Genomic DNA, 14,446 nt, shown 5'->3' on the forward strand with positions numbered 1-14,446 from the left:
AAACAACTCCCACCACGATTACAAAGTAGTGTTATTTTCACATTACTTCTGAGCCATTAACTCAGCATATGTTCATGTTTATGTTTGGGATGGTGGGGCAATATGTTTGCATGCAATACCATGCGATGGTCCATCATAAAGCTGTGTCCACACATCACAGTCGACGCCGTCGATCGATCTTTGTCGACTGAAACCGTACATTGGCTCGACAACATAGATTCACCTCCGGCGTCGACTATGATGTGTGGACACAGCTTGAGATTCATAAGTTCATTGATTACCTCATTCTTAACACTCGTATTTATGAACAAGAATGATCGTTCTTAGATCAGTCTCAAGTCAAAATTGACCAATCAAATGCCTTGGGACTATGCTTAGCACGAACTTAAGAGCCAGCATTTTGTTCATAAATATGGGTGTAAGCCTCTAAAGGAAATGTGGACTGGACAGTGTTCGATCTCAAAAACGTAGCAAACTGACTTTACCATATGATACATGACTTTACCACTAGTAGTTCTGTGAACTGTAGACCTCACTCGGACTCTTTTGCCCAAGCTGAGACGACTGTACGTATGAATGCAATTCACTTGTATCGAAATAGGACTTTCAAAAGAGGTCCTGTCTTTAATTCTACAATAACTATAAACCTTTTTAGTAAATACTTACCTATGAGTTAATTTCCTTTGACATCTCTTCCCGACAGTTAATTCTAATTTTCTGATTTCTTGCATTGTTCCAGATACTCCATACAAAGGATCATGGACTTCACACTCTCCGCAAGCACAAGGTAAGACAGACTATTTCACATAAAAACCACTTTGTGTGACTAAATATCATGTTTGGAACCATTTCATGACCAAAGAACAGAAGAGGCTTTAGTTTGCATTGTTCCAGATACTCCATACAAAGGATCATGGACTTCACACTCTCCGCAAGCACAAGGTAAGACAGACTATTTCACATAAAAACCATTTTGTGTGACTAAATATCATGTTTGGAACCATTTCATGACCAAAGAACAGAAGAGGCTTTAGTTTTTTCGACTGAATTTTTAATAAAACTTAATTACTTGTGTGGTTACTTGTGTTTTATGACCAAATTCCTCATTAAAATCCATTTCATGGCCCAATTTTACTTGTGTATCTGTAGGTGTTTAATACCTGTTTGCGTACATATATTTCATAGAGAACTTCAACTTAATACCAGGACTTACCAAATAGGATTATCTCAGCATTGAGTTTGCGAACGTATATTTCATAGAGAACTTCAACTTAATACCAGGACTTACCAAATAGGATTATCTCAGGATTGAATTTGGCCGAAGATCGGAACGCTTACCTACCTCTAGCCAGGATCTCGAATTATTCTATGTATGATGATCAGAGACGGGCAGAATATGGCACCAAAACGGCACTCTTCTCAGGGTTAACACAAAATCAAAGCTGGAGCTCCCTCCACAATCAAATACTAATTATAACAATTTCTTTTTTCACTCTGTTCTCTGCTGCCCTAAAGTTTCGAACAAGCTTAATGTCCGTATGGACACGCAATTTAATCATTCACTAGTGTTTAACCTTTCGCCTTTCGTTCCTGGGCTGAAGAAACGTGGCGTACCTGTTTCGAAATAATTGCTACTTGCTTTCGGCTCACACACCACGGACAAATTATGACCTTTTACGTAAACTTCCTTGGGTTTTGTTTTGGTCGGTGGTTTTTGTTAGGTTTCAAGTCTCCTTAAAGGTTGCTGAAAATAAAGGGTCACATAACAAAGCATTGTAACCTTGTTTAGAAGATCCATTCTTACAGAAGTTCTTTCAGTCGATCATCGTAGGTTACTGGTGAACTTGAATTGTGAGAATGTCTTTTTAGATTTTTTCTTGTGTGTGTTGGTCTAGCTGTTTAGCATCAAATATTGGGAGAAATATTTGTTCTGTTTTGAACAAAGCCCAAGTGGAGAATTGCAGAGTGTTATTACCTGAAGTTCAGGATAGAATGATAGATAAAACTCTGAACAAACTGCAATTAACGAATCATTTCCATATTGCTACTTCATTTGGAATTTCGAAAATCAAAAATCAATAATAATAATAATAATAAACTGAATATTAAACAAATTAGGTAGGTACATAGGTACTGATTTTCTCTAATCACGGTGGAATAAACTACGGTAGTTCAGCCACGTGGCGCACGTGACCAAGTTAGTCGCTAGGAAAATAGTAATTTACTATTAACCCATAAGAACCGAACTTTTTTTTTTGTATCTTGCTGAAATTTAACCGCTTCTAACTCCGGAATGGTACTGAGTAGATATGTCAAATAAGATCGAAAATAGTAGGAAATTTTGTTTTCTAACTAATAGACAAATCCCCGATGCACTCTGACGAGGACCGACTGTGATATTAGCGAAAAAGGGAGAAGGGTTTGGTCACGTTTGGTGTGACTTTAATATTTTAAATCATTACATGAAAGTAAAATCAAAAAATCAAATCAAGAATGATAATAAACTGAATATTAAACAAATTAAGTAGGTACATATGTACTGATTTTCTTTAACCACGATCGAATAAACTACGGACTAAAAAATTCCCGGAGGGACGGGCCCAGCTTGTTTTCATTCCCCAGATATATATCGCCGCTTTCGCTCCACCTCTTTCCTTTGCATACATCCTTCCTTCCTTTTTCCTTCCTGGAAATATTTTTCACTCTTTCTCTTCCTTTGTTATCTTGTACTCTTGTGTACCTTTTCACATTTTTTAGTTCTTTTTTTGTGTCCTACTCTTTTCTCGCCCGCCGACATAGCGCTATTAAAAACACGGGTGTTTTTGTGTTACCTTGTTTTATGTTCACTATTTGTATAGGTAGGGTTGTTACGTTGTTTTGCCTTATGTTTGCACTTGTTGTGTTGTCGAGTTCAATATGGTTAATGTTTAGCTACACTAAACTATCTTACTATTTTGTTATCAAAACTACTAAAGTAACTTGTCTAAAACTTAGAACAAAATAATCAAGTTGAAAATGTGATTTGAATATTTTGAGCCGATTTGGATCAACCCAATGGAATTTGCCATTGCTACTTGCTACTCTTTGGCTCACACACCACGGAAAATTATGACCTTTTACGTAAACTTCCTTGGGTTTTGTTTTGACCGCTGGTTTTTGCTGGGCTTTGAGTTTCCGAAAAGGTTGCTGAATATTAAGGGCTGTCACTTTTCGTCTTTCCACTAAAGCCTTATTTTGAAGACAAATACCTATCCCGTAATGCAGAACTTCTCTTGGTCAATCATCATATACTGAACACTACAAGTTATCTCGAATTTTAAGGATAAGGATTTAGAAATTTAATGTTCTTTTATATGTTGGCAGAGCACATAACGCGGAAACGTTTGTTCTGTTTTGAACAAAGTCCGAATAGTCTGATAATTTTAGACGTTTATAGTTTATAGGAATAGGTAAGGCTCAGATTTCCTTAACTCCACTACAGATAGATAAAACCCTGAACAAACTGTAATTAACGAATCATTTCCATATTGTTACTTCATATGGAATTTCGCTATCAGAAGTGAAAAGTTCAGCCACGTGGCGCACGTGACCAAGTTAGTCGAAAGGAAAATAGTAATTTACTATCAACCCATAAGAGCCGAACTTTTTTCTTCCTTGGATCTTGCTGAAATTTAACCGCTTTTAACTCCGGACCGGTACTGGGTAAATATGTCAAATAATAGTGAGAATAGTAGGAAATTTTGTTTTATAACCAATAGACAGATCCCCGATGCACTCTGACGTGGAGCAATTGAGGTATTAGCGAAAAAGGGAGAATGATTTGGTCACTTTTGATGTGACTTTATTGTAAGCCTCAGCTCTCATGGGTTAAGTGTGTAATTTACTAGTAAGTGTGTATAGCGAGACATGCATGTTCTGAGAAAATAGTTAATGGGAATTATTAGTTCAGGGGCTTGCCACTCAGAAGTTATGAATTTCGGTGAATTAGTCATAAGGGCTGGCTCGTTTTTATGGCAGTGCAGCTAATTTTTTACGAGACGGAATGGCTGCATGGTAGTGGCTAATTTGTGAGCAGTTGAAACTGTAAATGAAGAAATAATTATTCAATTTGGGTGGTTAAAAATAGTCAATTGCCCTCACAACTTTACCTACTTATTATTTGTTATTTCTCAAGGATATTGAAATATGTAGGTTTCTCACTTTCTGACATTTCGGGTTGTTTCATCAGAAAGACTATTTGCCAGTCATCTCACCTTTCACCGAAGAAGATCAGGTTCTCATGGTATTCTTCATGAATAAAGAATTAACCACTGTTGCCACGGCAGAATACTATAACTGTATTGTAATAACATGGTCCTTCACCGTAATGTATTCCACGTAGGGACAAAACGTGTAGGTTTCGTCTGTATTTGACAAAACACAATTGCAAAATACGAAGCCGTTCAAAAAACTACAAGGGGTTCGCTAGGACTTTTGGGTCTTGCTGTGAAATGCTGTCACATTGCTGTGTATCTACGTGGTGGAAAATAGCTGTAGATATAGCTGTAGAAACCAAGAAGCTGGTAGCTGAATATGGCATTTTATTTCAATAACCTGTGAACATAATTTTATCATCTTTTCAGTAAAAATGGCAAAAAGAAAAAAAAAATCCAATAAACTTATGTACATTTATTTAATGGATTGGAAAATGTAAGATTAACGTAATTTCCTTTTTATCCAATTTAGAACTTACAGGTACTACCTACGTATGTTACACATTTACCTACGTAAAGTAGGTTTTCTCTCTATTGAAGAAATGTCTATCACATCTCTGAAATACTGAAATTTTAGCAATTTGAATGCATGCCAATACCCACATTCGAACATCATCATTTGTTGCAAATAATTTCAGGGTCGTCTAAAGTAATTCAGAAAATCTTTGGAAAATGGGTCAATTGTTTTTAAAAACATTGGTAGATTTAGCTTTTAATTTTAAATTTATTGAGCTTCCTCCAAGTTCTTAACAACAAAGGAAAGTACCCAATACATGGTAATAATTATTACTGGTCTGTTGGATTCAGAATAGGCATTTTTCTGAATAAAACAAGTCAATGTGACAGTAATAAACTAATCAGAATTAGTGGATGTGACATTTCCTCCAAGAAATAAAATTGAACTACGTACGACGCACCACGTTTTGTTTAATTAGCTGAATATGGCATTTTATTTCAATAACCTGTGAACATAATTTTATCATCTTTTCAGTAAAAATGGCAAAAAGAAAAAAAAAATCCTATAAACTTATGTACATTTATTTAATAGATTGGAAAATGTAAGATTAACGTAATTTCCTTTTTATCCAATTTAGAACTTACAGGTACTACCTACATACGTATGTTACACATTTATCCAGGCATCTACATAAATTAGCTTTTGTTCTATATTGAAGGAATGTCTATCACTTCACTGAAATATTGAAATTTGAGCAATTTGAATACATGCCAAAATATACGAACATCTTATTTGTTCCAAATAAATTCAGGGTCGTCGAAAGTATTTCAGAAAATCTTTGGAAAATGGGGCAATTGTTTTTTTCAAACATTGGTAGATAAGCTTTTAATTTTAAATTTATTGGGCTTCCTCCAAGTTCTTAATAACAATGAAAAGTGCCTAATATTAATAATTATTACTCCTCTATTGGATTCAGAACAGCTGGCATTTTTCTGAATAAAACAAGTCAATGTGACAATAATCTCAACAGAATTAGTGGATGTGACATTTCCCCTAAAAGTTGAAAAATTGCGATACGTACCACGCACCACGTTTCGTTTATTGCCTCCTTTGTTGGAAACGAGTACTATTACTAATTTAACTAATTTCCATTTAATTAAATACAAAACAAGAGTTTTGACCTTTGCTTTACTTTGGGTAATCAATAATCATGTAATCCTACCCCTTCTACCCTGTATACCTAATTATACTGACCTACACACCTACCTAATACCTATAGCTGTTAATGCTTCGTGGGAGACGACAAACGAGGTATACTATTTCTAATACTAATTTAACTAATTTCCATTTCAATAAAAAATACAAGACAAGAATTTTGACCTTTGCTTTACTTTGGGTAATCATGTAATCCTACCCTTTCACACTGTATACCTAATTATACTGACCTATACACCTTACCTATACATATACTAGAAGTACTAACTTTGGTTACAATTAAAGTAGAACATGACTTTTTATTGCCACATGTTAAGTTCAGTAGGTCATAGATTTTACTAACACTGACCTTTAATAGGAAAAGGAAACAGGTGCCTCTTGGAGAACCTGCACATAAAAAACCCTCATCTTTATTAGATTTGAACAAGAGAATATAATCCGAGAATTTAATGGGAACCCCATTTCTTGTTTTCCTGAGAAGAAAGAAGAGCTGAGAGAGACGATATCAAAGAAAACCGTACAGACAAGGATAGAAAGCGAAGAAAATGTAGATTATTGTAGATATCTTCATGTAACGAAGAAGAAAGAAGAAGAGAAAAACGCTGAGGAATGTTTGAAGGGATATCAACATTTTTTTTCTGAATCTTATTGGTTGTTAACATCACCCCATGCTCCGCCTTTATGATATAGACTAACGGGAAATCCTATTTTCAATTGAAGGAAAACCCCTTCAACCACACAAAACAACATTTACAATATTAAACAGTGTTTTTCCTCTCTTCAACATTTTATCATTAATATTTTTTTAACGTGCTTCATCAAATTTTGTGTTTACATTTTTAAAATTTAAAAAATAAAATGATAAACAACATACATTGCTGAAATTTGTTTAATATTTTAACATGTGTGATAACTGATAACATATTTGAATAATTATTTATTTATTTTTAAAAATTACAACAACAAAAAAATACAGTTAGTGTTTATGATCCTTTTATCTTTTACTTTTTAGGACTGTGCTGGTATTTTTATCAATTTTTTCCGTTTGTCCACTTTTTACTGTTTGTATTTTGTCAAATCAAAAAATTGTTATAGTCTGAGTTAAAGTAATTCGTGTTTTATTTAGTTGCTTTGTGTTAACGTTATTAATTCTTTAATTTCCCTCTACCATTTTTGTGGCATTGTCAATTGTGTGTCTAACTGTACCTCTACCTCTAGATTGGGTTCCGTGCTTTTGCCCATATAAACGGTCCCTAGTACGGCCGTTGTACTAAGGTTAGAATGTCGACATGCTTGTGTCACGTGACATAGAACCTGTGACGTCATGATTGACATAAAAACGTCTGCCGAGTATTTGAGCAGATCCTCACCGGCCTCGACGTTTTCCAATTTCTCTATGATCTTTGCTGGTGAGTCCACGAATTAGTCCATCATAAAGCTGTGTCCACACATCACAGTCGACGCCGTCGATCGATCTTTGTCGACTGAAACCGTACATTGGCTCGACAACATACATAGATTCACCTCCGGCGTCGACTATGATGTGGACATAGCTTGAGATTCATAAGTTCATTGATTACCTCATTCTTAAGCCTCTAAAGGAAATGTAGACTGGACAGTGTTCGACCTCAAAAAGGTAGCAAACTGGCTTTACCATATGATACATGACTTTACCACTAGTAGTTCTGTGAACTGTAGACCTTACTCGGACTCTTTTGCCCAAGCTGAGACGACTGTGCGTATGAATGCAATTCACTTGTATCGAAATAGGACTTCCAAAAGAGGTCCTCTCTTTAATTCTACAATAATTATTATAAACCTTTTTAGTAAATACTTACCTATGAGTTAATTTCCTTTGACATCTCTTCCCAACAGTTAATTCTAATTTCCTGATTTCTTGCATTGTTCCAGATACTCCATACAAAGGATCATGGACTTCACACTCTCCGCAAGCACAAGGTAAGAAAGACTATTTGACATAAAAACCATTTTGTGTGACTAAATATCATGTTTGAAACCATTTCATGACCAAAGAACAGAAGAGGTTTTAGTTTGTTCGACTGAATTTTTAATAAAACTTAATTACTTGTGTTTTATGACCAAATTCCTCATTAAAATCCATTTCATGGCCCAATTTCACTTGTGTATCTGTAGGTGTTTACCTGTTTGCGAACGTATATTTCATAGAGAACTTCAACTTAATACCAGGACTTACCAAATAGGATTATCTCAGGATTGAATTTGGCCGAAGATTGGAACGCTAGTTTTCCGAGACACTCAGAGAGTCCGCTAGTAGTAACGTTGAAGAGAGGCTATAGTTCCCCACGAGGCTGAGTGCACCGAGCACGCGATGTCCTTAGATGATCTGACACTAGGCCAGTAGGCAGCCCAACTAATGGCATAGTTTAAAAATAACTGACATTCCAGTAACCACATAACCAGTAACATTCTAGCCCAGTTGTACAACGTAAACTTCTGTATAGCTTCAAGTGTAAATTAACTGGACTGAAATTCTGGCCAAGTAACTGGACTGGAATGTTACTTAACGCCAGTGGCAAAGATGTGTTGTATGATGGACACCTCAAGACAACCGACTACAAATCAGAGGGGTACGTCTTCAAATTCCAAGTTACTGAAGCATGAATCCCTATCCTCAAGATTTAACCTCATAGTACTAAAAGTTTAGTGGTAGGGAATGCCCGAGGTATTACCTATCCTCAGCCATCAGTCTTTATTCGTTCCTCTCAAGGGTGTAGGTATTATTTATTTAGGCATTTATATGAATTTGGTTATGTTGTTCATTTTCCAAAACATTATTATTCTGTTGTTTTTCAAAACAAAAGAAAAAGCTCCATGTGTCCCTGCGAGTTCTTCATAATGAAAATAACGAGGCTTTGAGACTCACTTACTCATTGTGTACAATAAAGGCACTCACAGTGTCTAGTAATAAAATTAGAGCCAAGTTTGTTCCTTCATTACCCCCTCCCTATTTTCAATGGACGCCAGTGGTGTAGTGTGAGACTAATGAAACTATTCAAAGAGCTTATTTATTCATAGATGAGGGTCGAATGGGGTAGGTACTTGGACTGTCGATTTAGGGTAAGTATTACCGTTATTTCAAAACGTGTCGTTTTACCCAGCAGTACCATACTTTTTTTTTTTACAGGGTAGGTAACCGAAATTGAGCAACATGAACCAAGCTTTTTGGAAGTTAATCAAACTTGAAACTTCAATAAATAATTACTTTTCTTTCCGTTGCTAAATAACTGAGTTGAAACTTTTTTTTTTTTTTTACCGTGTCTGATTTGAAGTTTTGATAATGACTATACCTGCTCATAAATTAAGAACAATACAGGATTATGCTCCCCCCTCCCCCCTCCACAACAGTGTGTCCCATTATAACATTTATAATATTGTATGTAGGTAACATATCATACAGGATGGGTCACAAAAACACGACACTATGTTCTATGTAGTTCCCTAGGAAATCCCGGTACAACTGAACAGACGATTTTTAGTCCCTATATCTTGTGATTCACCCAGTATTAATATACTGGCATTGTTTTCCAAAGCTCAAGAGGCTCTTAAGGTTTTGCTCTAAACTACATCAAGTATCTACATGTGGTATTATACATATTCGCTCATTACGGTCGTAACGTTAGTTTCTTACGTTATGTGGCGTTGAAAAAAGGAAAATTGTCCTTTCAAAGTACGAGCAACAGGGCAGCAATGGACATTTTTGAAATTCTTTCAATCGATAAAAGGACCCAGTCCAAGCCCTTCTGTCGGACCATAATAGGCAAAATCTTATGTAGGTACTAGAATACCAGATACTCCCGTTGCAGAGTAGGCAACGGTAAAATTTAGGCTGCCGTTAAAGAGTATTCTACTTACAAAACTCCCATAAAAGATTACCTTTAAAGCTGCAGGCAAAGAGAAGGACTCGTCCCCTCCTTTTAAGGTCCACTTGTTGGCATCCACTAGTCGTGTCTAAATGGATTCCCCAATTCCTCAAGAATCCTAAAAAAATTATCTTGTTTATCATACGAAAAGTAGAGGGTGGGGGCACGACCGTATGAGTTATGAATAGATAGTGTAAGATTTATCATAGGCAAAGCAGTGATCAATATCAAGTGGCATTATAAAAGTCAACAAACACTGGGGGGTCGTTCACACAATAGAGAGGGGGGTATCAGGTCACACACACCACTGTGATGGGGGAGGGGGGGGGAGCGTGTGAATGTGTACTCACCCGTGACACCCTGTATACATGACGTGTGCCTTTATTACCACCCTATGAGAAACGTAGAATGGAGCTAGAATCTACAGTCGAGTGCGAAAAAATCAGGCCAGTTTGCCATTCCTTCCTCTAAAGGCTGTCATTTTTTGAAGTTTCGAAAATATTTCTTGACATTTTTTGGTGCCAACCTGTCATCAGAATCCCATGTTCATGTTGTCTTTGAGATGCTATCTTCGTTTTTCTAGTAAGCTCTACTTGTACCTGCTGGAAAAATGGTGATAATGGGAAAACTAGCTCTCGAGAAAATTGTCCCAATTTTTTTGCACTCCAGTGTAGATGGACGAAATGCATTTTCGTAGAATATCTATTATGAACTTTTTTCCAAAGTACGAATTTTCTAGATAGATACAATATGTTTTAATACAGAAAAAATAAAATAAACAGAGCTCTGTAGCCCTATCCACCCTATCTACATAGTAATAATTGTTTCTAGGGTCTTGAAAGGGGCTCTTTTTTTTCCGAAATATTTTAATTATTTGTTATTGTTGCACTTTTTTTATGATTTATTTTACACTCGACCGCTTTTCCTGTGAGATTTTTCTGTATTTATACTGAAAGTTTAGCTTTGAGGGGGTAAAGGTTAGGGATCGATTGATGATGAGTGTGAATGGCATGATTAAGGGATTTGGCTATTTATTTGCATGTGCTTTGATTGTAGGTGAGTATATAAAGGTCAGGGAATTTTGCATGAGTTTTATCGCCACTTCTAGGGTTTGAACCTGGATTTTGACATCACCAGCGAATTGACCATGGGCCCTTTCCTATCTCTAAGAAAAAACACAATTAGGGTCTTGGAAAGGGGCCCTTTTTTCCCGAAATATTTTAATTATTTGTTATTGTTGCACTTTTTTTTATGATTTATTTTACACTCGACCGCTTTTTCTGTGAGATTTTTCTGTATTTATACTGAAAGTTTAGCTTTGAGGGGGTAAAGGTTAGAGATCGATTGATGATGAGTGTGAATGGCATGATTAAGGGATTTGGCTATTTATTTACAGGCGCTTTGATTGTAGGTGAAAAAACAAAGGTCAGGGAATTTTACATGATTTTTACCACCATTTTCGGGGTTCGGACCTGGATTTTGACATCACCAGCGAATTGGGCATGGGCCCTTTCCTATCTCTAAGAAAAAACACAACCTCACCTTTCACTGAAGAAGATCAGGTTCTCATGGTATTCTTCATGAATAAAGAGTAATAAGTTATTAACCACTGTTGCCACGGCAGAATACTATAACTATATTGTATTGTAATGACATGGTCCTTCACTGTAATGTATTCCACGTAGGGACAAAACGTGTAGGTTTCGTCTGTATTTGACATGGAAGATGGAAGGTGAAAGAGGGCTTTCAAAAAATTTCAACTTGAATGTTGCCTCAACTTTTAAAAGCCCCCGTCAATCCCCCTCCCCCAGTCGAATTCAATAATTTGGAATTCATTTTGCGTAACCGTTTTGATGTGTGTGCAAATACTTCAAGAATGTTTTCAACTTGTATGTTCTTTCCTTACACTTTTCACGTGTTGATGGATGTTTGCTTCTACTTTTTCTCTTTTTGCAGATTGATACAGCTTCCTATGCAAATACTTCAAGAATGTTTTCAACTTGTATGTTCTTTCCTTACACTTTTCACGTGTTGATGGATGTTTGCTTCTACTTTTTCTCTCTTTGCAGATTGATACCTACAGCTTGATGTGTGTGCAAATACTTCAAGAATGTTTTCAACTTGTATGTTCTTTCCTTACACTTTTCACGTGTTGATGGATGTTTGCTTCTATTTTTTTTCTCTATTGCAGAATAGAGCTTCCCATTTATCCCTATAATACGTTTTGCGAAGTCAATGTATATCTATTTGTATTATCCCTTCCAGTGTAACCAATGTGAACCGCATTATCCGAATGAAATTCAGTGAATTTCACATTGACATACCACTCCCACTTCACACATACCCTAGGCGCAGTCAATCACACAATACTCCAGTTAACACAGAACAGAGAATCTAACTCAACATGTAGGTACTCAGACAGAAAAAAAAGAGAAGTGAACAAAACCGTACAACAATGAACTAAAAGGAGATAAGTACAGACGAAAAGAGAAAAACTGTATGCTTGATTTAACATTTTAATATAATACCGGAAAACCAGATAAAAAAGGGTGGTGAAAAACGTATTTACGGAGAGAGAGATTTTTTCATTTTGGTTGCTCATATAACATTATGTTTGTGAGGTGTTTTTGTGTTTTCATTAGGAAAAAACACACAAACATCAAAAGACAACAAGACTTTGTGTTTTTTTGACAAAGCCTCGCGGTGATTTTCTTGCTCACACCTCGTTGGGTTTTTTCATCACGAGGAACTCAAGCGTTGGCATTGTGTTTATTATTTATCTCATTTTGATTTAGTTTTGCTTTGATAGCGAGTTTGTTGGTTTGCTGGAGGTGTTAGGTGTTACTCTTTGTTCTATCGTGTGGTTAGGTGGGGACTGGGGTGGGTTCAATGTTGTTTGAACGTTGCTGTGGTTTGGTAAATGTTAGTCTTCTTTGTGGGATGGAAAAAGGAACTCTTTGCTTGCACCAGTATCAAGAAGATTGAGAATAATGACGCATCCACTAATTTCTTTGGGAATGATGTCACTTCCGAAAATTCCATTGAGAATAGTGACATATCCTCCAATTTAATTTGGGGATAGTGTCACATCCACTAATATTTCATTAGGAATAATTGAGAATATCTTTTCATTTGGTTTCGCTGCGCCGTAGTCGAGTCTTTCACATCTACTATGAAAAATACCCCAACTTAGATACGTATTTGACACAAATACTGATCCGATATTCCTGAGAAAATAGCTTTTCATATAAAAATGACGAACGAACCCTAACTGAGGAGAAAAGTTGTGGAGGTAACAATACAGCAATAATGAAGATGATGACAAACTCGGACAAAAAATCATGTTAAAGTTGTAGAAAGAAGGAAAAACTGAAAGGGTGAGAATCAGAAAATTGGCTAAAGGCTACTTGTTTACGCCTCATTACACATTCCTTTGATTTCTTCTTTCTTCTTCTTCTTCTTCCCCTTCTCCTCCTCCTCTCCTTTTTCGAAACAAAAGTATATTTAAAAGAGGAAAAGACATCGTTGTGATTTTTTCGCTTTCTATTATTTTCGCTCTGATTGACGCACACTTCCCCATCAGATGCCCTTGTCCAACACTGCTTGATTGCGGCAGTAAATTCTCGAACAATATTTACAGCACCTTCGACTTTGTTTACTCAGAAAGCACATGGTCTGGTGCTCCACGGGTTATATTTTGTTCTGGATTTAAGAATATTTACTATCATCATGGACCTTCACAAAGTTACTGAGTAGTTCATCACGACCTCTGTGAAGTCAGCGTGAAAGAAGTCCTGTCACGACAATTTGTGACAGTCTGGATTTAAGAATATTTACTATCATCATGGACCTTCACAAAGTTACTGAGTAGTTCATCACGACCTCTGTGAAGTCAGCGTGAAAGTAGTCCTGTCAATGTGTGACACGAATATTTACTATCATCATGGACCTTCACAAAGTTACTGAGTAGTTCATCACGACCTCTGTGAAGTCAGCGTGAAAGAAGTCCTGTCAATTTGTGACACAAAGGTTCGTCAAGAGTCAAGGGGACCAGAAAGCTTTTATAGGAATAGGAAATAAGAACCATTTAGGCATGACAGCCTGTGAAGAAACATCCACCAATTTTATTGAGAATAATGTCATATCCACCAATTTCATTTCATTGAGAATAATGTCACATTCACTAATTTCAATGGTAATAAGTAATACTAATAATAATGTCATATCCACTAATTCCATTGAGAATAATGTCACATCAACTAATTTAATAAGGGATCCTCCCACAATTTAACCTAAATGAATGGAATGTTCAAAATGTCTAAAAATTCCAAACAAAGATTCCCACTATTTAGATTTCCAGGAGTAGTGACGTTCAACACATAATTTTGCTATGACAAAATACCCAAGATTCAAAGATTTCATCGATTCCACGGCAGGGTGTAGAAGTGTAGAGCTATTTTGATGAATAACTTTTAATTGAAAAGAGGAAAATTCAGATGACGAAAGGAAAGGGAGAAACAGATGGAGGATTTTTAAAAAACTGCGGAAAAAGAAATGAAAATACTAAAAACGTATTCCTCTGAAAGCATTTTTTTTTTTTTTTTTTTTTTTTTTGTTTT

At 36.0% G+C, this 14,446-nt stretch overlaps 1 protein-coding gene across 1 annotated transcript in view; it reads left to right on the forward strand.

Moving 5' to 3' along the window:
• Window positions 1–14,446, forward strand: part of LOC103520751 (DNA-binding protein D-ETS-3-like) — a 73,977-nt gene that overhangs the window by 37,993 nt on the left and 21,538 nt on the right. The window contains exon 6 of the mRNA XM_026831736.1: window positions 740–787. Coding sequence (XP_026687537.1) covers window positions 740–787 — 48 coding nt within the window. The remainder of the gene's footprint in view (window positions 1–739; window positions 788–14,446) is intronic.

Source organism: Diaphorina citri, unplaced genomic scaffold (assembly GCF_000475195.1).
Source record: "Diaphorina citri unplaced genomic scaffold, Diaci psyllid genome assembly version 1.1 scaffold71, whole genome shotgun sequence".
In the NCBI taxonomy this organism is placed as follows: domain Eukaryota; kingdom Metazoa; phylum Arthropoda; class Insecta; order Hemiptera; family Psyllidae; genus Diaphorina; species Diaphorina citri.